The sequence below is a fragment of the Sus scrofa genome, chromosome 16, assembly GCF_000003025.6.
Source record: "Sus scrofa isolate TJ Tabasco breed Duroc chromosome 16, Sscrofa11.1, whole genome shotgun sequence".
NCBI classification, from domain to species: Eukaryota; Metazoa; Chordata; class Mammalia; order Artiodactyla; family Suidae; genus Sus; species Sus scrofa.
In genome coordinates, this window is record NC_010458.4 from 34,928,779 (window position 1) to 34,956,292 (window position 27,514).

The 27,514-nt window shown below is 35.7% G+C and overlaps 1 protein-coding gene across 6 annotated transcripts in view; it reads left to right on the top strand.

The window, feature by feature from the left end:
* Window positions 1-27,514, top strand: part of DDX4 (DEAD-box helicase 4) — a 104,001-nt gene that overhangs the window by 49,078 nt on the left and 27,409 nt on the right. For 3 of the 6 annotated variants that reach the window (XM_021076578.1, XM_021076577.1, XM_021076581.1), the window contains 7 exons: window positions 1,527-1,604; window positions 5,943-6,020; window positions 8,136-8,186; window positions 10,858-10,917; window positions 16,458-16,481; window positions 25,040-25,141; window positions 26,365-26,445. In XM_021076578.1, the coding sequence (XP_020932237.1) occupies window positions 1,527-1,604; window positions 5,943-6,020; window positions 8,136-8,186; window positions 10,858-10,917; window positions 16,458-16,481; window positions 25,040-25,141; window positions 26,365-26,445 (474 nt within the window). 6 annotated transcript variants of the gene reach the window in all.

Sequence of the window (27,514 nt, forward strand, 5' to 3'; positions counted from 1 at the left end):
CTGCTTCTAGTGAATTTTTTAATTTCAGTTATTGTATTTTGCATGTCTTCTTGTTTAAGTTTTATATCTTGTATCTCTTTGGTCAGTGTTTCCTGTAAGTTATTCATCTTTGCCTGCAGTTTATTTCCAATGTCTTGCATCATCTTTAGCATCATCAGTCTAAAGTCTTTGTCCTGGATTCTGGGAATCTCCTTGCTTAGCTGATTTTCTGCGGTTTTTCCTTTCTCCCTCATCTGAGTTATATTTCTCTGTCTTTTCATTTTTATAGGTTTTTGGTGTGGTGACCTTTTTACAGATAATAGAGTTGTAGCCTCTCTTACTTCTGCTGTCTGCCCCCCTTGTGGCTGAAGTCAGTATGGGGGCTTGCTGTAGGCTTCCTTATGGGAGGGGCTGATGCCTGCCCACTGGTGGGTGGAGCCAATTCTAATCTCTATGGTGGGTGGGGCTTAGTGTCTGGATGGGATTAGTGGCAGCTCTGCACCTGAGGGTTCTTTAGGTAGCCTGTTTACTGAGGGACAGGGCTGTGATCCCACCTGGATTGTTGTTTGCCCTGGGGCTTCTCAGCACTGACTGAGGGTGTGGCCAGATTTTCCCAACATGGCCACCTCCAGAGAAAGGCATGGCTGCTGAATATTCCCGAGAGCTTTGCTTTCAATGTCCTTCCCTCACAACAAGCCACATTCACCCCTGTTTTCCAAGGATGTCCTCCAAGAACTGCAGTCAGGTTTGACCCAGATTCCTATGGAGACTTTGCTTTGCCCTGGGACCCAGTGCATGTGAAAGTCCGTGTGTGCCTTTTAAGAATGGGGTCTCCATTTCTCCCAGTCCCGTGGAGCTCCTGCACACAAGCCCTTCTGGCCTTCAATGCCAGATGCTCCGGGGCTCTTTCTCCCATTGCCAGATCCCCACACATCAGAGTTTGATGTGGGGCTCAGAACTCACTCCTGTAGATGAGTCTCTTTGAACCAGTTAGTTTCCAGTTTGTGGGGCTTCCCACCCGGGAGGTATGGGGTTGTTTATATCGTGAAATCACCCCTCCTACCTCTTGATGTATCCTCCTCTTTTTCTTCTGGAGTAGGATATCTTTTTTAAGGTTTCCAGTCCATTTGGTTGAAGAATGCTCAGTCTCTAGTTGTGAATTTTGTTGTTTTTAGGAGAGAAGTAGAGCTCCAGTCCTTCTATTCTGCCATCTTAATCCTGGTCCTGTATGTGATTTGTACTTGTTTCCCTCTGTCTTTGCCTTTTCTCAGTATTAGCAAACTGTTTTCCACTCAGTTGTGGTTGAGGAAAATTATATCCTTTTTTTGATTTCACATTTTTTAGTTATGAGTTTTTTTTTTTTTTTTTCTGGAGAACTACCTACTGTTGTTCAGAGCATATTTTTCTACTAGGCTCTTTATCTTCCTTATTACTATATAGAATTTCTCCTTTGCCATGTGGATGACATGTTGAAAAGGTTTATAGTTTGCTTACCATCAAAATACTTGTTTGTTATTTTAATTTGCTTCAAATGTTATTCACTTTAGAAATGGATGATGGATCTTCTCGAAGAGATCACTTCATGAGAAGTGGCTTTGCCTCTGGGAGGAGTTTGGGAAACCGGGGTAAGTATCTTTCCCTAGTCTTCTGTTAAATAGTTGAATAGTGGAATGAATAGAGGCTGTTCAGTGCAAAGCTAAATCTGTTATAACTTAGTATACAATAGAATTTGGTGGGATAATGAGTTCATTTTAAAAAAATGTTGGTGTTCTTTTTTGCTGTTGTATACTTTTGGCTAGTAGGAAATAGTTAAATTTATCAGGTAGCTATTTTGGTTAAAGATAGTTGCTTCACAGAGCTGCTTCTTAATGTGTTGATGATTACTGATTCCCCACAATTGTCTTGGGAAGAATATTTATAAAAACACCAGATATTAGAATGTGAATGACCTCTTAAGTATTATTCTTAAGAAAAGACAGCTAAAATGGGAAGCAGCTAAAATGTTGTTTTCCCCAAAGCAGAATTTTTTTAATCACTAGTTTTATAGAACAGCCAGCACTAGATTTGACAGATACTTACATAGCACCATACCTTCCTCAAGTTCATTTTTAGATTTGATATTAAAATGCTGATAATATTCTGTACTATGTTTTATTATAGTACAACAAAATATTTATTAGAACCTAAAATTTAATTTATTTAAAAATTCATATGACTGTATATTTCTTGTTAGGGTTAATTGGTAGTTTCATATATCCATGACATTTTTTGGTGAATTTATTACGTGTTATTTTTTGAAAAACTTATGATATATGATATATCTTGATATTTTTTGGAAATTAAAGGTTGATGTGTATGGTATTTTATTTGATATATGGATGACTCAATTTTTTTAAATACAGCTAACACAAATTTTATATTTTAATATATTTTTATTACTAATGGAAATAATTTATTCTTTAAATACGCATATATATTTTGTTTTTTAAGCCTGCATATTAAGTAAGAAGCAATGATGATTTGAACTGTATAGTTGTGCTAAGAGGTTCAAGCGTGGATTTTGTTTGCAGCTACTAACATTAGAAATAATAAATTTCGGAGTTCCTGTTGTGGAACAGTGGAAACGAATCCGACTGGGAACCATGAGGTTGCAGTTTTGATCCCTGGCCTCACTCAGTGGGTTAAGGATTGTCATTGCTGTGAACTATGGTGTAGCTTGCAGACACAGCTTGGATCTGGCATTGCTATAGCTCTGATGTAGGCTGGCAGCAGTATCTTCGATTAGACCCCTAGCCTGGAACATCCATATGCTGTGGGTGTGGCCCTAAAGAAAAAAAAAGCAAAAAAAAGAAAAGGAAAGAAATAATAAATGTCTTAATGTAATATGGAATGTAATATGTAGATATTTTTTAAAATCCTATTTTAGAATGGGTTATACTTTGTTAAGCAGACTTCTAGATATTGTTGAATAAAGCCTTTTTAAATGAAAAAACCATCACTGAGACAAATTTTACTACAGATCATTAATTCCATATTTTATAGGTTGAAATACATTAAATTTCTTTCTTTTCTTTTTCTTTTTTTTTTTTTTTTTTTTTTGTATTTTTGCCTTTTCTAGGGCCGCTCCTGTGGCATATGAAGGTTTCCAGGCTAGGGGTCTAATCGGAGCTGTAGCTACACACACCACAGCAACTCGGGATCCAAGCCATATCTGCGACCTACTTCATAGCTCATGGCAACGCCAGACCCTTAACCCACTGAGCAAGGCCAGGGATTGAACCCACAACCTCATGGTTCCTAGTCGGATTTGTTAACCACTGAGCCATGATGGGAACTCCTTATAATTGACTTTTAATTGCTTAACATATATATTGATCAGTTTTTCATTGTTCATGAGGTATAGCCTGAAAACTCTTCTTGAATAACACACTTCTTTAGAATCCAATGAAAATACTGGTAGTTGCTTTTACACGATTTTGCATGTGGCATTGGGAGTTTCACAGATCATTTAACCTCCCTGTGTTAGGGTGTTACAGAGATAAGACATTTACGAGGATCTCAAGATAATGCTTTATTTTTTTCCCAATGATAGTTTAACAGATTATGACATTTTGGTATCTGTTCCTAATTTTTTTTTTTTTTTTTTTTTGCTTTTTAGGGCCACACCTGCCGCATATGGAGGTTCCCAGGCTAGGGATTGAATTGGAGCTACAGCTGCTGGCCTGTGCCACAGCCACAGCAACTTGGATCTGAGCCGTGTCGGCAACCTATACCACAGCTCACAGCAACGCCAGATCCTTAACCTACCGAGTGAGGTCAGGGATGGAACCTGCAACCTCATGATTCCTAGTCAGATTTGTTTCTGCTGCGCCACGACAGGAACTGCTAATTTTTTTTTTCTTTTTCTTTTTTTTTTTTTTTTTTTTGTCTTTTGTCTTTTTGTCTTTTTGTTGTTGTTGTTGTTGCTATTTCTTGGGCTGCTCCCTCGGCATATGGAGGTTCCCAGGCTAGGGGTTGAATCGGAGCTGTAGCCATCGGCCTACGCCAGAGGCACAGCAACGCAGGATCCGAGCCGCGTCTGCAACCTACACCACAGCTCACGGCAACACCGGATCGTTAACCCACTGAGCAAGGGCAGGGACCGAACCCGCAACCTCATGGTTCCTAGTCGGATTCGTTAACCACTGCGCCACGACGGGAACTCCTAATTTTTTTGTTTTAAATAAGCATTTCCTTGCCACGGCAACTCTGCCCTCAAAAGTCTTAAAGTAGTGGTAGAGAAATATTGGAAGGGAATATTGCTGCAAAAGAAATATACATACTGTGCTGTGAGAATGTCACTGAAGGATTGATTATGGTCAGAGGACGAAGGAAGACTTCACAGAAGAGGTGGCTTTTGAACTTGGCTTATGAAGAGTAAAAAAAATTTTGCTAGCAAAAATAAGAGTAAGGAAGGTCAGCCTGAAGGAACAGTATGTAAGAAGGTAGATAATATTAGAAATTCACAATGTGGATTATGGGAAGTTGTTTGGTATGAATTAAAATGTTGAGTGTTCAGAATTGTATGGTGGGAAATAAAGCTAAGAAAGCTAATATGGGGAAATACTATGAAGGAGTGGAAGGTAAAGGGAAGTAGTATTCATAGCTTTTTTTCTTATGTGGTCCCTTCCTAATTTTATTTATTTATTTATTTTTGTCTCTTTTTTTTGTCTTTTGTTGTTGTTGTTGTTGTTGTTGCTATTTCTTGGGCCGCTCCCGCGGCATATGGAGGTTCCCAGGCTAGGGGCTGAATCGGAGCTGTAGCCACCAGCCTACGCCAGAGCCACAGCAACGCGGGATCTGAGCCGCGTCTGCAACCTACACCACAGCTCAGGGCAACGCCGGATCGTTAACCCACTGAGCAAGGGCAGGGACCGAACCTGCAACCTCATGGTTCCTAGTCGGATTCGTTAACCACTGCGCCACGACGGGAACTCCCTAATTTTATTTTTAAAAGTGAAAAGATGAGAATGATTTAAACACTAGGAAAATAAGTAAATAATAAGTAGAATAATTAAAAACAGTACAAGAGTGTATGGGATTTCCCTTCATGGCTCAGCAGTTAACGAACCCAACTGGGATCCACGGGGATGTGGGTTCGATCCCTGGACTTGCTCAGTGGGTTGGGGATCCAGTGTTGATGTGAGCTGTGGTGTATGTTGCAGACGTGGCTTGGACCCCACATTGCTGTGGCTGTGGCATAGGCCAGCAGCTGTAGCTCAAGTTTGACCGCTGGCCTGGGAGCTTCCACATGTCATGGGTACGGCCCTAAAAAGCAGAAAAAAAGAGAAAGAAATAAACGCAATAAGAGTGTAAAATTTTCAATAGCAGTGGCTTTCACATGGGGATAGTATATAAATAGTTGCCTCTTGATAGAGGTTTCAATATACAGAATATTAGGGAGTTGAATTTTTTTGATTAAAGGTCTCTCGTAAAATAGCTAGTAGAAAGCTCTAGAAAGTCCTATCATGGCTTAGTGGAAACGAATCTCACTGATATCCGTGAGGACCCAGGTACGATCCCTGTCCTTGATTAAGTGGGTTAAGGACCTGGCATTGCTGTGAGCTGTGGAATAGTTTACACATGTGACTCAAACCTGGCATTCCTGTAGCTGTGGCATAGACCAGCAGCTACAGCTCTGATTCGACCCCTATCCTGGGCACCTCCATATGCTGTGAGAGTGGCCCTAAAAAGAAAAAGCAAGAAAACTCTATTTCACCAATAGTATATTTATGTTTTTACTTTGGTATCATAATTTAAGACTTTTTTGAAAAAGAAGGTGCAGGGATATTTTAAGTTTCTATAATATTCTCTGCCCATCTTTGAAAGTAACCTTACTCCAAAGATGCATTTTATTCCTAGTTTTTGATGACACACTTAATTTTATGTATTAAAGAGTTTTAATTATATCTGAACTTTTTCAGATCCTGGCGAATCTAATAAAAGAGAGAATACATCCACAATGGGTGGTTTTGGTGTTGGAAAGAGTTTTGGAAACAGAGGTAATCTGCTTGTGATATCTTAAATCAAAATTTAAGTGACCTCAAGCTTTATAGTCTTTGAGTAGTGTTTCCCTTTAATGTATATAGAAAGTATGTGCTTTTCCTAAGAATATATGAAGCTCACATGAAGTGCTTTCACTTTCTTAGTTATAGTTTAGAACAGCAGTTTATGTTGCTTTGGATGTCTGCTGTTCTATTTAGCTTTTTTCTTTTTCTTTTTAATAGCAATGGTATTTGCTGCAGTGTCTCTTCAAATTGATTTACTCCAGAGGTGAACTCCAGTTCTTTTCTTCTGTACCCATGACCTCCTTTCCCACAAACAGTAGCGCTATCTAATTCTTCCAAGAGTTCATGGGAGTCTCTGTCTTTTCTTGAGCAAAGAACTAGTAGAAGCTTTGAAATTAAATATTTTCCATAAAAATTTTTAAAACTGTAAATTAGAGCAAGCAGAGTGTGAGATCATGACCAATAGCATGTAGGTGAAAGATTTTCTTTCAGTAGCATGTAGGGAAGTATGGAGGGGAAGAGGCAATTGTGGAAGGCAGTAGAAAATAATCCTTTTCTGAACCAACTTCGAAGATTGCAAATATTTAAATGAATAAAAAACTCAAAACCTACATTTTGTGATACATAATCTTTTTATAGGGATTATCTTTATATCTGCTCAAGGAAAAAGTATCATCCAATCATATATTGAGGTCATAGAGTACTTACTTTTATACATGTTAATTGTGTTTTAAATTTCCATTAAGTTTAACACTGGAAAGGTTGTTAGATTCTGTTGAACTTGAGATGTTAAGTGACTTGATATGTTTTTATTTGTGTATAAATTTAACATCTGTCAAATAGTAATTAATTGGTCTCTATAGTACTGAAGCCATAATTTAATATTTTATTATTTAGATTAGATATTGACAGGCATTATATATTGACATTTAAATTTAAATCATAGTTATAGTATTTCCTGAGTATGTAGTAAAGATTATTTTATTAAGACTTAACATTTAAAAATTTTGAAATATTACTGATGGGTGCTTTTAAAATTAAATTGAAGGGTATATCTATATGCTCCAGAAATGTATAAATCTAGACATAAGGTTCTATAAAGTAAGAGATTTGACAGCAGAGCTTGGTGAAAGATTGTTTTTTGAAATTTTGTAAACAAAGAGGAGTAGAGGAGTTCCCACTGTGACACTGGTTTGAGGATCTGGTGTTGTCTGTGTGGTGGTGTGGGTTTGATCCTCTGCACAGTGGATTGAGGATCTGGCCTTGCTGCAGCTGTGGCGTAGGTCACAGCTGTAGCTCAGATTTGATGCCTGGCCTAGGAACTTCCATGTGCCATGGGTACAGCACAAAAAAAAATGTTGGCAGAATTTCCTTGTTACTGAGAAAGGAAAAAATTTTTGATTTTAGTTGTCCTCTAGCAGATGAGGAAATTACAAATTAATTTATAAAACTTTAAAAATGTTGATATTTTGAATAGAATGTATGTAGTGGTTATACTGAAACGTGTATATACCCATGTATCACACATGTATATATAGAGGAATACATTACATTTGAGGTAATAAAACATTAGCAGATATTTTGACCTTAATAAACTGCATAAGGCAGAAGTTGTAATACAATCAGTATGAATTGTAATTCAATATTTATAGTCACAGTTGTATGTGACTTATCCTATTTTATTTTATTTTATTTTGCTTTTTAGGGCCACACTCACGGCATATGGAGGTTCCCGGGCTAGGGGTCCAATTGGAGCTACAGCTGCTGGCCTATGCCACTGCCTCAGCAACATAGGATCTGAACCACGTTAGCGACCTATACCACAGCCACGGCAACACCAGATTCTTAACCCACTGAGTGAGGCCAAGGATTGAACCTGCAACCTCATGGTTCCTAGTCAGAATCGTTTCCTCTGCGCCATGATGGGAACTCCTAATTTATCCTATTTTAAAGGGGCATGGTAGCTAGAAGTCCCTGTCGGGTCAGTCTGTTCATTAGCTCCTTCCTCCTCTCTTCTTTCCCTCCATTCATTCCTTCTCTTTTTTAATATGGAAGTATAGGTAATAGTTGTTTTCAGAAATTGCAAGTTTAATTTTATATTTTGTGTAGGTTTTTCAAATAACAAGTTTGAAGAAGGTGATAGCTCTGGTTTCTGGAGAGGTAAGTTCAATAGTTTTTTTGTAGTGACCTAAGAATTTAATGTCCGGAATACATGCTAAGATTAAGTATCTTAGTCTATTCCAGTTCTAATATATTTAAACCCAATTTTATAAAGCAGCTATAGCCAGAACCTTAACTAAGAATGCAAGTATCCTCATTTGGCCTATTTTTACCTGCCTGAATTAACCTATGAAGTGCAACTTTTGAATGCTGTGCTACCTTAAGAAAAAGGAAGTAGTAAAAAGAGCAAGTCAAGAATCAGAACTCCACTTTCATATACAAATACAGTTTGGGACATGTGAATTCATACTTAGATTCAAATTTAAGTATTGATAGTGAAAAAAGATTCACAAGAATGTGGGTCACTGTTGAAATGAGTGACATTTCTGTGAAAGATACTGAGACACTGGTTTGGAGGAATACAGATGATGATGAGAATAGAGTAATGTTACTGTAAGATAGACTACAGTAATTGGCATACTTTCCCAGGAAAACCTGATTGAGTAGATTTGGGTGAGGCCCTGGAACCTGTATTTAAAAAGAATCCCTGGTGATTCTGATGACTCTCTTGTATGGTAACCATGGATTTATGGAATCTTTATAGCATAATATAGAGTTCCAGACTTTGTTTCATGTCCTTGCTCCACTATTTGCTAGTTGAATGATGTAGAGCGAGTTGCTTAATTTCTGGGAGACACAATTTCCCATTCTGTAGAACGGAGGCCATCCATATTATAGGTTTTAGGCTCACTGAATGAGAATGTGAGTAAAGCATGAAGTTTAGTATCAGACACATTCATGGTAAATAGTAAATGTCATCCATTTTCTTAAAATATTTGAGACTTGATCTTAACAGTGATTCTCAAAATGAAAACCAACATTCTCTTGTTGGCAAGCTCAGGAGCAGATTTTGATATCATGATAGAAACTTTTCCTCTGCACACAGATGGACAGCAAGTTTTGTGGTTGTTATTTTCCCTGCAATGTCATGTCTCTTAGCTGGTATAGCAATTAGGAGCTCAGATGTTGGAGTTAGGCACCCTGGGTTTGAGACCCAGATCCTCCTCCTCAGTTGTATTATCTTGAAAATATCTCTGTATTTCTTTTTCTTTATTTGTGAAATGAGAGTAATATCCACCTCATAAGATTTTGTGAGGACTTAAAAAGTTAAAATATAATTCATTTAGAACAGTGTCAGATACTAAGTTTTATGTGTTATTGCTATTTATATAATTAATAGGTTATAACTAATCTTGGGATTGTTATTTTTGTTTGTACTTGGCTTTATTTTTTAGCTCTACAGAGGTTGTTTTTTATTAAAGTAACTTTATTTTGATATCACTTAAGACTCAAAGGAAGTTTCAAAAATAGTACAGAGGTTTTCCTTCTTCTAATGTAATCATACCCTTCACCCAACTTCAAAAGTCATAACCTTATTTTACTATCCAGTGTAGTCAGAATAACTATGAGTTTGTTTTAGGAGAATAATTGGGCAGAGATTATGTGAACCCTCTTTGTCCTTGCCAAGTCCCAAATTAGTTCATAGCTCTTTTTTTTCCCCTAAATAATGTTAGCTATCATCATCATTATTCCAGGGCCAACCTTCTTTTCAAAATCCTTACTTTCCTGTTTAGCATCTTTGTATTAAATCCTGCTCTAAGAAAAGTTGTCTTGATGTTAGATGGCTCTTCAGGAATATTTGTCAGTTGTTGTTGTCAGCTCAAATAGAAGCCTTCAACAGGAGCTCTTAGTCCTTGTTTATTCTAAAACAATATTAATCAGGTAGATTAGTACCTGTGCAGAGAAACTTAACAGCTTTCAGTCACAAAATGATATCATTTTAGCCACTTGATATCATCACTGTGATCTAAAGTTCTCAGATATTAAACATTAGTGACATGTACAAAGATCTGTTGAAAACATCTTAACTTTTTGCAAACATGGCTTTATTAGAATCAACTAGAAAGCTTAAAGTTATTACTAAAAATTACATTAGTAATATGTACTTTTTTAATTTAGAAAAATTACTCCTTGTTGTCACTCTGCACATTCAAAATAAAAATCTCTGGAGATGGGTTCTGATAATCTATTTTTAACCAACTTTCCAGATAATTTTTAGGCAGCTTTTAGTGCTGCCTTAATACCACTATTTAGAAATCTTTGTAATATTATTTGATAATGTCACTAAAAACAGAAAGCCAGGATATCCCCAAATTCTTCCATTAGGATGAATGGCAGAAAGTTTGCATATAACAAAACTAATGTCTCAGGTTTACTAAGAAAGGCAAGTTATAGAAATAATGATAACATTATGAAAAGAACAGTTCTCTGCATTTCTGAGAACACATTGATTACTTAATTGTTTAGATATTTCTGAAAACTTTTTTTGGTTAAACATTTATGAAATTTTTTTTTGGCTTGTGGTAGCATTTGACAGATTATACACTTAACATTTAACTTTTGGATAAGGTGATTTGTAAGGGAATTGACTGAATGATGTCTTTATATTTCTGTTTTTAGAATTATTTAAAAATTGAAATGTTTGTTTTAACTTATGAAGATATTTTTCTTACTGATTTCTCTTAAGACTGTGCTATTCTTTAGATACTATGTTAATATAAATATTTAAGTAATTATTTAGGTGTATTCACATGTTAAATTTTTATTCAAGAGTCTAATAATGACTGTGAAGATAATCAGACACGGAACAGAGGTTTTTCCAAGAGAGGCGGTAAGGACCACGTTTTGGAACAGTTTGTATTTAAGATAGAGATATTAAACTGACAAAACTTATTTTGGAAGAGCTGAAAGAAAGAAAAATTCTGGTGGTGAAAACCTTTAAAGAAAAATATTTTGCTGTATGTTTTATGCTATTACTATTTGAATTAATGCTCAGTAGTAGGTGTCCCTCCTTTTTCTTTGTAATGTCACAGAATTTTTTCTAAGACCTCCAAAGTGTGCTATGAAGTACACATGAGGGACTGTGAATCTTAGTCTGTGAATCTTAGTCTGTCACAGTGTAGATGAGCTGGGATGTCTCTGTCTCTGAATAGGATGATTGGAGATATGGGAGAGGAAAGAAATTATAGATTACTTTTTATTCAACTCTAGCAGTACTTCATTATACTCTTCTAATCTTGCCTCTAATGAACTGAGGTGTAATGGTTAAAAAAAACTATCATGCTCAATTCTTGATTATCTATAGCCAGGCACGTTAAAATTGTAACAACAGGAGTTCCTTTGTGGCACAGTGAGCTAAGGATCCAGTGTTGTCACTGCAGTGGCCCTGGTTGCTACTATGGCATGGGTTGGATCCCTGGCCTGGGAGCTTCCATATGCCTCCACTGTGGCCAGAACAAAAAATTAACAATAACAAAACCCACAGAAAACCACAATGAACCTATCATAAAATTGCTACAGGTGTGCAAATCTACTTATGATAAAAGAGTTTATTGTTTGGAACTACATAGTAATCAGATATATCATTATTTTTGCTCCAACTTGGAGATATCCTTTTCTCTTGCCTATTAGGTGGTTAACTCGTTGAACAGTGGGCCTTCCTTAGTGAAGCTGAGACTTGCTGTGGATTTCAGTATAGCCTTGGTGGGGTTGTAGAGTGGAGAGGATTTTGGAGGTGAAAGGAATGGCTTGTTTAATTTGTTGAATCTTTTTATGACAGTTGCAGGGGGCCATACAATGATGGGGAGGAAATTTGGCTAAGAAAATTTTAGACTCCTTTTTTAGCATTATTCTCCTCCCTACTTTAACCATCAATTTTGCCACTAATGTTCCTAAAACAGAGCTCATATTTTAAAATTTATGGTTGCTTTCTGCTGAAGACTGAATTATCTTCATTACTATTAAATTTTCTTTAAATCACTTTAATTCATATTTAAATGAAGCGGTCAAAAGCCAATTGAAGCTCTGTGTGCTTGATCCTGGCTTATGACTTGGGTGACTAACAGGAGTAGTGATTGTTGAGGGTACTACCTGATTGCTATTCTCTTTATTTTATTTTACTTTATTTTTTATTTTTTGTCTTTTTAGGGCTGCATCCGCCGCATATGGAAGTTCCCAGGCTCGGGGTCTAATAAGAGCTACAGCTGCCAGCCTACACCACACCCACAGCAATGCAGGGTCCAAGCCATGTCTACAACCTACACCACAGCTCACAGCAATGCTGGATCCTTTAACCCACTGAGAGAGGCCAGGGATCGAACCCGCAACCTTATGATTCCTAGTCAGATTCGTTTCCAGTGTGCCACAATGGGATCTCCCCCACTGTGATTTTAATTTGTATTCCCTTAATGGATTAATGAAATACGGGGCTTCTTGTGTTTATTGGCCGTTCTGACATCATCTTTTGTATAGTGCCTATTCAAGTCTTTTGCCTGCTTTTCTGTGTGTCTTTATTTTTACCTTTTTATTTGTAAATAATTTAAAACTTACAGAAAATTTGCGAGAATAGTGCAAGCAGCTCCTATATGACATTTATATTGGGCATCTTTTGATGAATAGAAGTTGTTCATTTTAATCAAGTTCAATTTACCAGTCTTGTCTTTTATGATTAGTGCTTTTGTTGTCCCGATCAAGAAATATTTGTTCCTTCTGAAGTCATAAAGATATTCTATTTTCCTTTTAAAACTTTGTCTTTTAGCTTCCACATTCATATTGTAATTTATCTGTAATTTATTTTTGTATATGGTTTAAGGTAGATATCAAGGTATACTTTTTTCCCCATTAGCTGGTTGATCCAGTATAACTTACTGAAAAGACTGTCCCTTCCACTCTACACTGTAAAGCTGCCTTAGGTATAGATTAGGTGGCAGTAAACATATGGAACTGTTTCTGGAGTTAGTTCCATTACATTGATCAGTTTTTCTATTTTTGCACCATTGCTATATGGTCTAATTACTGTAGTGTTATAATAGGTTCTGGTATTTGGTAGTGTTAGTCTTTCAGATTTGTTCTTCAAGATTACCTGAATTATTCTTGGTCTTTTGCAGTTTCCATATGATTTTTAGAATCAGTTTATCAATTTCCAGAAAAAACCTAGTGGAATTTTTATTAGGATTGCATTGAATCAGTAGATTAATGTGGGGAGAATGAATATCTTTATGATACTGAGTCTTCCAATTCATGAATATCCCTGTTTTTTTAGGTCTTTAGTTTTTCCTAGCTATGTTTTATAGTTATCACTGTGGAGTCCTTATACATATTTCTGTACTTTAGTATTTGATATTTTGTGATGCCTATATACATATCTACATATACATATAATATGTATATATTTGTCTTTTGTCTCTTTAGGGCTGCAACTATGGATAATGGAGGTTCCCAGGCAAGGGGTCTAATTGGAGCCACAGCTGCCAGCCTACTCCACAGCTACAGTAAGGCGGGATATGAGCCATGTCTGCAACTTACACCACAGCTCACGGCAATGCCAGATCCTTAATCCACTGAGCGAGGCCAGGGATCGAACCCATGTCCTCATGGATAATAGTCGGGTTTGTTAACCACTGAGCCATGATGGAAACTCCAATATATATTTTTTATTGAGTGAGTACTTCATATAAACTTCACCATTTTAAAGTATACACTTCAGTAGTTTTAATTATGTTCATTTTGTTGTGTGAACTTCACTACTAGCTAATTCTATAACATTTCCTCTTTCATAAAAAGAAATCCTATGGAGTTCCCATCATGGCACAACAGAAACGAATCCGACTAGGAACCATGAGGTTGCGGGCTTGATTGCTGGCCTCACTCAGTGGGTTAAGGATCCGGCGTTGCTGTGAGCTGTGATGTAGGTCACAGATGTGGCTTGGATCTGGCGTGGCTGTGGCTGTGGTGTAGGCCGGCAGCTGTAGCTCCCATTATATCCCTAGCCTGGGAACCTCCATGTGCTGCAGGTACAGCCCTAAAAAGCAAAAAAAATAAAGAAATCCTATGCTTATTAGCAGTTCCACGTTTTCCCCTTCTTCCTATCCTCTGACAACCATTAATCTACTTTCTGTAGCTATAGATTTTCTGATACTGGGTGTCTCATATAAATGATATTATATATGGTCTTTTTGTGTCTGACTTCTGCACTTAGCATGATGTTTTCAAAAGTTTGTCCATGTTGTAACATTCTTCATTCTGTTTTATTACTGAATAATATTCCACTGTTTAGCTATACTACATTCTGTTTATCAGCTGATGGACAGTGGGTTGTTTCCACTTTGGGGCTATTATGACTAATATTGTTATAAAAATTTGTGCACAAATTTGTGTCAATCTATTTTTTTTTTCTGGAGTATGTACCTAGGAATAGAATTTCTGGATCATATGGTAATCTTACATTCAACTTTTGAGGAATTGCCTAATTGTTTTCCTCAGCAGCTGTATTATTTTACATTCCCATTCACAATGGCTGAGGACTCTAGTTTTTTCACATCCTCACATAACTTGTTACTGTTTGTCTTTTTGATTGTAGCTTTTCTAATGGATATAAAGTGGTATCTCATCATTTTTTATAATTGAGATACAGTTTATGTACAATATTAAGTTACAGTTGTACAATATAGTGATTGATAATTTTTAAAGGTTATACTCCATTTATAATTGTTAAATATTGGCTATATTCCCTACTTCTATAATATATATACTTAGTATCATTGTGGTTTTGATTTGTATTTTTTGATGACTATGATGTTGGTCAGCCTTGTATTAGCCATTTTTATCTATTCTTTCAAGAAATATCTAATCAGATCCTTTGCCCATTAAAAAATGGGTTGTCTTTTTATTGTTTTTAAGAATTCTTTATATATTCTTGATTCAAGTGTTAACAGATATATGATTTGCAAATATTTTCTCCTTTTTATGTGGGGTGTGTTTTCATTTTCTTGATGGTGTCTTTTGAAGCAAAAAGTTTTATTTTATTTATTTATTTATTTATTTATTTTTGCTGCACCTGTGGCATATGGAAGTTCCTGGGTCAGGGATCAAATCTGTGCCACAGCAGTGATCAAAGCTGCTGCAGTGACAACACCAGATCTTTAACCTGCTGTGCCATCAGAGAACTCCCAAAAAGTTTTAAATTCTGATGCAACCCAATTTACCTATTTTTTCTTTGGCTGTTTATGTTCTTGTCACATCTAGGAAACCTTTGCCTATTCCAAGGTAATGCAGATCTTCACCTCTGTTTCCTTCTAAGAATTTTATAGTTTTCATTCTACTCTGAACATTTATGTTTTTTGATCCATTTGAGTTCATTTTTGTATGTGGTATGAGATTAGGGGTCCAACTTAATTCTTTGGTGTGTGGATATACAGGACCATTTGTTCATGTTTTATATTAGCATGTGTAAGTCCAGATCTTTTTAGATTTAATCAGCTTGCAGTTTTTTAAGCTTCTTGGATGTGTAGATTAATATTTTTCATTGAATTTGGGAAAATTTCTGCTTTTTATTATGGTAGAATAACTAATATAAACTTTGTTAGAGTTTTAATTTTAACTCTGTTTGCATGTATAATTCAGTGGCAGTGAGTACTTCTGTATTTCTGCAATGTTGTGCAGTTGTCAGCAATGTCTGTTTCCAAAATTTCTTCATCACTCATCCAGAAACTTATATTCATTAAGCTCCCTGTACCTTCTTCCTCTCAGTCTCTGATCACCCTCTGTTTTATGTTCTTTATGAATTTGTATATTCTAGATATTTCATACAATTAGAGTCATACAATATTTGATCTCTTTTGTTTGGCTTAATTCTCTTAGCCTTATATTTTCAGTGTTCATCTTGCATGTATCAGAACTACATTCCGTTTTATGGCCGAATACTATTCCATTGTATGTATACCTTTAAAAATGCATTCGTTGCTGTGAGCTGTGGTGTAGGTCGCAGATGTGGCTTGGATCCCACGTTGCTGTGGCTCTGGCGTATCTGTTTGAGTCCCTGTTTTTGTGTCCTTTGGTTATATGTGTAGAAGTGGAGTTGTCAGGATGGGATTGGGGTAAGTTAAAATATGTTACAAAGTCACTGTTGTTAGTGAGAATCAGCCTTTTAAAAAAAAAAAATATTCCTTGGGTTGCTGCAAGTCCTTGACTAATTTTCAGTTTGGAAAATGCTAATTTGACAGTTTTGTCCATTATTTTTTCTTTTTGAAGTAGCAGAATTTGGAGTCTTTTACTTTGCCATTTTTCACTGATGTCAGTGATCCATTATCATTTAAAAATGTTTATTTCCTAGTATATAGAAATACAATTGACTTTTGTATGTTGAATTTTCAGTGACCAACCTCACTAAACTTAATGGTAAGTACTTTTTTTTTAAATGAAAAAAAGTTGTTAATGTTCTTTTACCAAACATTAAATGATTTATAAACTCATTCCTTTCTGCAGATTGTTATTAGCTATCTTTAAGAACTGCAGGAAATGTTCAGCTCTCCCTTATGAAATGTAGAATATACCTTATGAAGGGACTTAGGTTACCTTTAAAAATACTGGAATTTTGCTGTGGCACAGTGGGTTAAGAATCCAACTTCAGTAACTTGGGTCAGTGCGGAGACATGGGTTTGATCCCCGGCCTGGCACATTGGCTTGAAGGATCTGGCATTGCCACAACTGTGGCTCGGGTCACAGCTGTGGCTCAGATTCAGTCCCTGGCCAGGGAACTTCCATATGCCATGAGTGTGGCCATAAATATATAAATTAATATATGTATTAATGCTGTATTATGAAAAGCAAAATTTTGAATGGTGAATTTTGAAAAATTTAATAACTCAGAAAAGCACAGAATACTCTTATACAAGTACTCATATATTACTTTCTGGATTTAACAGGATCATTTTGTTATATTTACTTCAAATATAGAAAAAAATTTACATAATTACTGGAGGACCCATCCTCCCTTATACTTTACATCTTCCCTTTCCCAGAGGTAACTTAACATTGGTGTGTACACATTTAATATTATACTTTTTGTGACTTCTCTATTAACATTTTAAAAGATTTATATCAGAGTTTCCTGGTGGCTGAGCAGATTAAGGATATGGCATTGTCACTGCTGTGGCATGGGTTCCATCCCTGGCCTGGAAACTTCCTCATGCTGCAAGCACAGCCAAACATAAATAAATAAAAGATTTATATATCAAAAGTGTAGATCTTTTTCATTTATTTTAACTTCTATAGTGTTTTACCTTTTCACCTATTTGTTTTGACAAAGGTAATTATTTTTAAGACCATGTAGAATAGGTGGAGTTTCTGGCCCTATCTATAACCAGGAAGGTCATGCAGACTTTTAATTCTGCATAACATCTTTGTTCTTCTCATTTTTAGTTACTAAGCTCCTTATATAACTTGAAATTAGTCTCAACCATGAAAAGAGCTTGTTCATTTAAATGTTTGAGTCTCTGTTGTATATGGACTCATTAAATTATAGATACCAGAGATACTGAGACATTATGTAGTTGTTCATCAAGGAAAATAGATTTGAAAAAGAACCAACTTGACTTTACAGAAAATATCAGAGTGATTAAAACGTGATGGATTAAATAGATTAAACACAGATGAATAGAATAAATGAATCCAAAAAGAGATCCAAAGAAATTCTGTAGATTTGGAAATGGAAAGCATGAAAGCTCTTAACAGATATGGAGAATAGAATAAGAAATTCTGTTATTCCAACATGTGTCTGAATATCTTCTGAGGAGAAAACTTAAAAAACAGGAGGAGGGAAAATAGGAAAAGGAGACTCTTCACAGATAATAAATGAGACATTTCCAGAGTAAAAGAGGTACAAGAATCTTGAACAAACTAAATAAAAGCAAATTTATACCCTTATGCATGTATTGAAATTAAATATTACAGAGAAAAATGTTTTAAAACCACTAGAGAAAAAACAAATACACCTGGAAAAGAAAAGTAGATTGACAGCAGAATTTTTTTCAGTAAGGTCAGAGGTCAGACTATAGTAGAATTCAGAATGGTCAGGGAGAATAGCTCTGAACCCAAACTGCTATATATAGGTAATAATATCATTTCATATAAAGATGATTTTAGTACTTTAAGCCATTGAGGAAAGAACTACTAAATTATATATATTAACAAGAAGGAAACAATTCTGAAAGAAAGCAATGATAAGACAAAATAAATAAAAATATAAAAATTGGTAAACATACTATTAAAATGAAATAAGTAGTGACTGTATAAGCTAGTAATAATAATTATGATTAATTTAGGGATTTTAGAAATAAGAAAGAACTAAAATATTAGCAAATGAAAAGACTCAAGTTCTTTGCCAGTTCTGTAGGAAGGAGAATAGGTTGAAACTAAAGATTTCTTAGGAGTTCATGTCGTGGTGCAGTGGTTAATGAATCCGACTAGGAACCATGAGGTTGCGGGTTTGATCCCTGGCCTTGCTCAGTGGATTAAGGGTCCGGCGTTGCCGTGAGCTGTGGTGTAGGTTGCAGACGTGGCTCGGATCCCGCGTTGCTGTGGCTCTGGCGCAGGCCAGTGGCTACAGCTCCAATTAGACCCCTAGCCTGGGAACCTCCGTATCCTGCGGGAGTGGCCCTAGAAAAGCCAAAAAAAAAAAAAAAAAAAGATTTCTTAAATAGGGTATAACTGAAGGGTAATGAGAAAAAGGATAAAATGGTAACGTAATAGTGGAGGAAATACAGTAGAAAGAGGAGAGGACATTGTAGTAAGGAACCAGACTGAAAATAATTTAAATATTTCTTAAGTATTCATGGTGAAATTGAAGGACGTCAATAAAAGCATAAAATGAACTATATAGCCTTTGGGAAAATCTAATAGGTCAGAAAGGAGAACAAAAAGCATTGAAAAAACTCAGCAAAAACACAGAATAAGATGGTAGAAATAAAAATCCATGTATCAGTAATTATATGTAAACATATTTCAATGCATTGTTGAAAAATTAACAGAAAAAAGTCATTACACTATTAACCAAACAAAGCTGGTATAGAAATAGACAAAATAGACTCTAAGGCAGACATATTAGGCATGAAGAAATAATTACTTATCAAAACTACCATGAGATACCACCTCACACCAATCAGAATGGCCATCATTAATAAGTCCACAAATAGCAAATGCTGGAGGTGGTATGGAGAAAAGGGAACCCTCCTGCAGTGTTGGTGGGAATGTAAGCTGGTACAGCCACTATGGAGAACAGTATGGGAGTACCTTAGAAATCTCTACATAGAACTACCATATTACTCAGCAATCCCATCTTGGGTATATATCCAGACAGAACTTTCCTTAAAAAAGACACATGCACCCGTATGTTCATTGCAGCACTATTCACAATAGCTAAGACATGGAAACAATCCAAATGTCCATTGGCAGATGATTTTATTAGGAGGATGTGGTATATATGCACAACAGAACACTACTCAGTCATGAAAAAGAACAAAACAATGCCATTTGCAGCAACATGGATGGAACTAGAGACTCTCATACTGAGTGAAGTTAGAAAAAGACAAATACCATATGATATCACTTATATCTGAAATCTAATATTATGGCACAAATGAACCTTTCTAAAGAAAAGAAAATTATGGACTTGAGAATAGACTTGTGGTTGCCGAGGGGGAGGGAGCAGGATGGATTGGGAATTTGGGGTTAATAGATGCAGATTATTGCCTTCAGAAGGGATTAGCAATGAGAACCTGCTGTGTAGCACTGGGAACTATGTCTAGTCACTTATGATGGAGCATGAGAATGTGAGAAAAAAGAATGTATACATGTATGTGTAACTGGGTCACTGTGCTGTACAGTAGGAAAAAAATTGGGGAAATAACAATTAAAATTAAAAAAAAAGAATTGCTTAATGATAAAAGGCATGTTCACTGGGAATACATTCTAGTTCTGAACATGGTTTGACTCTTAATAGCATATTCTTGAAATATATAAAGCAAAAAGAACATAAGGAAAAAATTTGCAAATCCTTCTTAATCCATTAATCACCATTAAGTTTTAAATAATTTTTCCCTCATACAGACTGAGCTGGCTAGAAATAAGTTAAATGAGTAAAGAAAATTTGAATACCAGTTACTAAGCTTGATTTAATAGTTCTTTTTGAAATAATATACCCCCAGATTACAAATTATACATTATTTTCCAGCATGTGGAAAATATACACAATTTGAACATCTATTAAGACCAAAAGGAAATCCCAAAATTATCACAGAATTTGTATCATAGGCTGTGCCCTCTTGTTAAAGTACAATAAAAGTAGAAATCAATAACAAGATCCTAACCCTTGTGCTTTGGGAACTGAATTTCTCAGTTTATGAATAATAATTTATATGGAAATAATGAAATATTTAGAACTGAATTACAGTAAAATCAGAGAATATCAAAATTTATTAATTGCATGTGTCTTGTGGCTCTAGGCTGCCCCTTACAATGGGCACCACCTACCAGGCCATTCCCATTGGTTGAGGTCTGTTCTCCAAAGCAGTAGACAAATGTGAGTCACCAGCAACTGGAGACAGTGCACTGGCCTGATGAAAGGGATTCAAGGGGACATCATCAGTGCCTGCTATATCCATCATCTCCATTTCTACTTAATGTTTTATGGAAGGCCAATGCAGTCAGATAGGAAAAAGCTATTGAAAACATAAGAACTTAAAAATAAGGTACAACATATAATTTGGTTGTGTATTTGTGAAATCCAGAAGGAGTCATGGATTATGAACCACTGAAAATTTCATGAGGTGTCATGTCAACTTGTGAAATTTGCATACAGAAATTAACAGCTTTCCATACAAATTTAGAGGATATGTAAAAGAGTTCCCATTTAAAGTCTTGATGTGAAACAGTAGAATAACATAAAAGACTCACAGGCATAAACTTAACAAGAACTGTCCAAAACATAAAAAGCAAACAAAAAACCTACAGGTTACAGTTAAAGCAGCTAGCTTTTAGAGGAAATTTCATAGTCTTACATTCACCCATGAGAAAAGATGATGAGCCAAGTGTTCAACTTAAGTAATTGAAAAAGAGTGAAGAAAACTTAATAGAAGGAAGTAAAAAAGATAATACAAAAATGAAATAGAAACAATGTTTATTCAGCAGTAAAAGTGAAAGATGTTTCACACATCAGTGAAAACAAAGGTATATAAAAGAAGTATGTTCTGTATGATTCTATTATATAAAGCTCAAGACAGTGTGTTGTATAAATATATGTACATAGTAAATTTAAAATAAGAGCAAGGAAATGAAAAACAAGTCAGGATATTTAGGTGGGAGGAGGTTCATGGGGGGAAGGAAGGAAACGGCAAAGACAGACATAGACTGCAGAGGTATTATTGTATTGGAAACATTTTATCTTTTTCTTTTCTTTCTTTTTTTTTTTTGTTGTTGTTGTTGTTATTGTTGCTATTTCTTGGGCCGCTCCCACGGCATATGGAGGTTCCCAGGCTAGGGGTTGAATCGGAGCTGTAGCCACCAGCCTACGCCAGAGCCACAGCAACGCGGGATCCGAGCCGCGTCTGCAACCTACACCACAGCTCACGGCAACGCCGGATCGTTAACCCACTGAGCAAGGGCAGGGATCGAACCCGCAACCTCATGGTTCCTAGTCGGATTCGTTAACCACTGCGCCACGACGGGAACTCCTCTTTTCTTTTTTTAATTATAGTTGATTTACAATGTTTCTGCAATTTCTGTGGATAGCAAAATGACCCAATCACACATAGTTCCCTGTGCTGTACAGTAGGACCCCATTGCCCATCCATTTCAAATATAGCAGTTCACATCCCAAAACCCTGAACTGCTCATGCATTCCACTCCCTCCCCCCTTCTCCCCTCCCCCTCCCTGGGGAACCACAAGTCTGCTCTCCTTGGCTGTGATTTGTTTCTATTTTGTAGATAGGATCATCTTTGCCATATTTTAGATTCCACAAATAAGTGACATCTTATGGTGTCTTTTTCTTTCTGGCTTATTTCACTCAGTATGAGAGTCTTTAGTTCCATCCATGTCGCTTCAAATGGCATTAGTTTATCTTTTTTATGGATGAGTAGTATTCCAGTGTATACATGTACCACATCTTCTTAACCCATTCATCTGTCAATGGATATTTAGGTTGTTTCCATGTCTTGGCTATTGTGAATAGTGCTGTGATGAACATAGGGGTGCATGTATCTTTTTTCAGTGAAAGTTTTGTCTGGATATATGCCCAGCAATGGTATTGCTGGATCATATGGTAGTTCCATATTTAGTTTTCTGAGGTCCCTCCACAGTGTTTTCCATAGTGATTGTACCAATTTACATTCTCTTCAACAGTGTAAGAGGGTTCCCTTTTTTCCACACCCTCTCCAGCATTTGTTATTTGTAGACTTATCCAGTGGCCATTCTGTGACTGGTGTGCAGTGGTACCTCATTGTGGTTTTGATTTGCATTTCTCTAATAATTAGTGATGTTGAACATTTTTTCATGTGCCTACTGGTCATCCATATGCCTTCTTTGGAGAATTGTCTGTTTAGGTGTTCTGCACATTTTTCAATTGGGTTGTTTTTTTTGTTGTTGAGTTGTATGAGTTGTTTGTATGTTTTGGATATAGGCCTTTGTCTGTTGCTTTGTTTGCAAAGATTTTCTTCCATCCTAGGGTTGTCTTTTCAATTTTTTAATAATTTCCTTTGCTGTGCAAAAGCTTTTGAATTTAATTAGGTCCCATTGGTTTATTTGTGTCTTTATTGACATTATTCTAGGAGGTGGATCAAATAAGATGTTGCTATGATTTATGTCAAAATGTGTTCTGCCTATGTTTTCCTCTAGGAGTTTTATAGTATCTAGCCCTATATTTAGGTCTTTAGTCCATTTTGAGTTTATTTTTGTGTATGGTGTTAGTGTCCTATTTTCATTCTTTTACATGTAGCTTTTTAGTTTTCCCAGCACCATTTATTGAAGAGACTGTCTTTCTTCCACCATATGTTCTTGCCTCCTTTGTCATAGATTAATTGACCGTAGGTGCTTGGGTTTATTTCTGGGTTTTCTATCCTGTACCATTATTCTGTATTTATGTTTTTGTGCCAGTACCATATTGTTTTGATAACTATAGCTTTGTAGTATTAAGTCAGGAAGCTTTATTCCTTCATTCTCATTTTTCTTTTTCAATGTTGCTTTGGCTATCTGGGGTCTCTTTTGTTTCCATACAAATTTTTAAATGTTCTGTTCTAGATCTGTAAAGAATGCCCTTGGTAATCTGATAGAGATTGCACTGAACCTGTAGATTGCCTTAGGTAGTATAGTCATCTCAACAGTATTGATTCTTCCAATCCAAGAGCATGGCATATCTTTCCATTTGTTTGTGTGGTCTTTGATTTCTTTCATCAGTGTCTTACAGTTTTCAGAGTATATATCTTTTGTCTCTTTAGGTAGGTTTATTCCTAGGTATTTTATTCTTTTTGGTCTGATGGTAAATGGGATGGTTTCTCTGATTTCTCTTTCTGATCTTTCATTGTTAGTATATAGAAATGCAATTGATTTCTGTGTATTAATTTTGTAGTCTGTAACTTTGCCAAATTCATTGAAGAGTTCTAACAGTTTTCTGGTGCTATCTTTAGAGTTTCCTAGGTATAGTATCATGTCATCTGCAAACAGTTTTAGTTTACTTCTTCTTTTCCAATTTGAATTCCTTTTATTTTTTTTTCTCTGATTACCATGGCTAGTACTTTCAAAACTATGTTGAATAATAGTAGTGAAAGTGGACATCCTTGTCTTCTTCCTGATTTTAGTGGAAATGTCAGTTTTTCACCATTGAGAATGATGTTAGCTGTGGGTTTTTCTTTTTCTTTTTTTATTATTTATTATTTTTTATTATTTTTATTTATAATTTTATTATTTATAATATTTTTATTTGTACACACACACACAAAAGTAATTTTTTACTGAAAGAAGGAACAAAAAGATAAACTGTTTCTTGAAAAAGATAAACCCTGATAAGATTTCCTAAAAGATAAAGAGGCAGGAATAATTTTGAATACAAAAGTGAGTGTATTGAAAATAGATTGTTCTTAGTTTGAAGAGTACTCTGTAAAGTTTAGGTAATAGATGCAAGACTATGATTCTGCTTTGAATTAGTTCTGCTCCATTTTATAAACAGGCTTTAAGTGTGCCTATATGTATATATTTTATATTTATATATTTAAGTGTGCATATATATATATATATATATATATAAAAAATCCAGTATCAGGGAGTATAATATTTTTACCTTTTTACCTTTATCAGTTTCTTTAGGTGTAAATTGTTACAGGTTCATAAACTAAGTAATACTAGGTTTTCTGTTTCCTGCCGACTTGTCATTTTGGTTTTGACTTGATCTTATTCTGTCCTAGGTAGGATCAAATTTTACTCGAACTGTTTCTCCTGATTTTTTTTGGTATTCAGTTGAATTAAAAATGCATTGTTCATAACAGGAAATCAGACTTTGTATGTACCTCCATGTCTGTGCTTTAAGTAAGATGTTTATTATTCCCTAGAGGAGATAAATATAAGCCTCGATAATCTTTCTCTGGATTGTGGAAATCCTGATGATAGTGCAATTGTGGCAACTTTCAGTGTTTTACAAGTGTCATGTTCTCCTTTTAGTCATTTTTAGTTTTCATTCCCTAAGTAAGCAGTGTTTTTTTTTTTTTTTTAAATTGCAGCTATATCTATTTATACTAGTAAAGTTCAACATGTATGGGTCAAATGTGGCGTTTCTTTCTTGTAACTATCTGTTAATGCCTTAAAATATTTAAAGTCATTGCATTATGCAAGGCTTAAATTAACTTGGCCATCATGTCCACAAGACTTCTTTGTTGTTTTGTGTTGTTCTTGTGTGTATGTTTTAATATTATAGGCTTTCAAGATGGAAATGATTCAGAAGCCTCAGTGTCGTCCAGAAGAGGTGGAAGAGGTAGTTTCCGAGGTTGCCGTGGACGATTTGGTCTAGGAAGTCCAAGTTAGTAGTGGATTGCAAATGGTATACTTTGTTTATTAAGAAAAAAATGATAAAAAATAATATCTATTATATAAGGTTGTTATGATTATATGAGAACAACTTTAGCATAGTGGCTGGTACATAATCACTTACATTGTATAAAATATTATTTTTTAGACACATGTAATTCCTTTCTGATTAAGTGGGAATGTACGAATCTTTCTAGAATTTTGTATGACCTACTTCTTTAAAATTAGAGACCATGAAGCATTTTAGTGCTTTGATAATGATGCACTAAACCTTATAAATAGGTGGGCTTCTTCATGGATCTGTCTCCCATTATACCTTCTGTCACCTATGTGGCTTTCTACCTGAATTCTTCCAGTCATCATTCCTTGGTGCTAAGGTATTGTCTTCTGAAATCACTGTTGGATTTCATGAGTCTCTTAACAGAGGAGGACAGAATAGTGGAAGCTAAGACATAAATTCATATGTTTTCATAGATGTGTAGCAGATTAGTGAATTTTTACTTTCAAAAAGGTAAAGAGAGGAGTTCTTGTTGTGGCTCAGCAGTAATGAACCCAACTAGTATCCATGAGGATGTGGGTTTGATCCCTGTACTTGCTCAGTGGGTTAAGGAGCCTATGTTGCTATGAGCTGTAGTGTAGGTCACAGACATGGCTCAGATCACACATTGCTGTGGCTGTGGTATAGGCTGGCAGCTGCAGCTCCAATTCAACCCCTCTCTGGGGAACTTCCATATGCTTTGGATGTGGCCCTAAAAATACAAAAAAAAAAAAAAAAAAAAAAAAGATGTGGAGGGTTGCTGTTCAGCACTGATACAGTTTGATTTGGCAGCCGTGGGAGCAAGGGGATGCTATTCTGGTGAATAAGCAATGAGATGGTGTAATGTGAAGTTTCTGGGGGCAATAACAGTACTGCTTTTCAGAGGTGATTTAACTTTTGCTTATATCATATTTTGGCAAAGTATTGACCCAAACTACTTGTATAAAATAATTTCATTAAATAAAAAATTTAAGCAAGTAGTTTGTATTGAAGGAAATAATTTGTGGAGAAATTTATTTGTGATATTTATAAAAATACTGCTATTTCTCTTAAATTTAAATCATTTTATCCTGCGTTTTTTTCACTTCAGGCACCACAAATTGATTTTTTTCCCCCTTTATGACATGAGTTAAAAGTTTCTTAAAAGTAACAGTCTAATTTTATTATCTGTAATCTAGATAGCGAATATGAACAAGATGAGGGGACCCATCGTACTGGTGGCTTTTTTGGTTCTAGAAGATCAGCATTAAGTGGTGCAGGTGAGAAATTGAATTTATTACTGAATATTAATCATTAATATATGCTTTTAGCTCTAGGATTAGTAAACCTGATATATATTTTTAAGATATATTAAATTGGCTCATGACTTTCTCTGCTTTTTAAATTTGTAGGCAAAAACATATGAACAGTTTTGTCTTATAAAATTTGTTCACTGTGAATTATTTTTGCTCTCTTATTTGTTTGGAATATAAATGTACTTTTAATTGAGAAGAAGGAAAATGAAGTTTGCAGTGGTTTAAAAAAAGAATTCTGAGTTAGGGGTTTTGAGTAGAAAGGGGAAAAAGTGTTCAAATGTGGTTAAATAAACTGTGGTTCTGGAGTTCCCATTGTGGCTCAGCAGTAATGAACCCAACTAGTATCCCTGAGGATGCAGGTTTGATTCCTGGCCTTGCTTGGTGGGTTAAGGATCCGGCGTTGCCATGAGCTGTGGTGTAGGTCACAAACCTGGCTCCGGTCCTGTATTGCTGTGGCAGTGGTGTAGGGTCGGCAGCTGCAGCTCAGTTTCGACCCCTATAGCCTGGGAACTTCCATATGCTGCACATGTGGCCCTAAAATGCAAAGAAACAAAAAACCCATCTGCTACTACAAAGAAATGAGTGCTTAAGCCATGAAAAGACATAGAGGAACCTTAAATGCACATTACTAAGTGAAAGAAACCAATATGAAAAGGCTACATACCATGTAATTAGAACTATATGACATTCTGGAAAGGGCAAAAACTATATGAAGAAGGATGAAAAAAAAAAAAACCAGTGTGCTTAGGGGGAAGAGCATGGAGGATTTTTAGGGCAGTGAAATTATTTTGTATGATACTGTAATGGTGAATATATGCCATTACATATTTGTCCATACAAAAAGAATATACAATTCCAGGAGTGAACTATAATATAAATGATGGACTTTGGGTGATTGTGATGTGTCAGCACAGGTTCATCCATTGTAACAAATGTACCTCTCTGATGGGGGATGTTGATAATGGGAAGGCTATGCAGGTGTGAGTACAGGGGGTATATGGGAAATCGCTGTACTTTCCCCTTAAATTTTGCT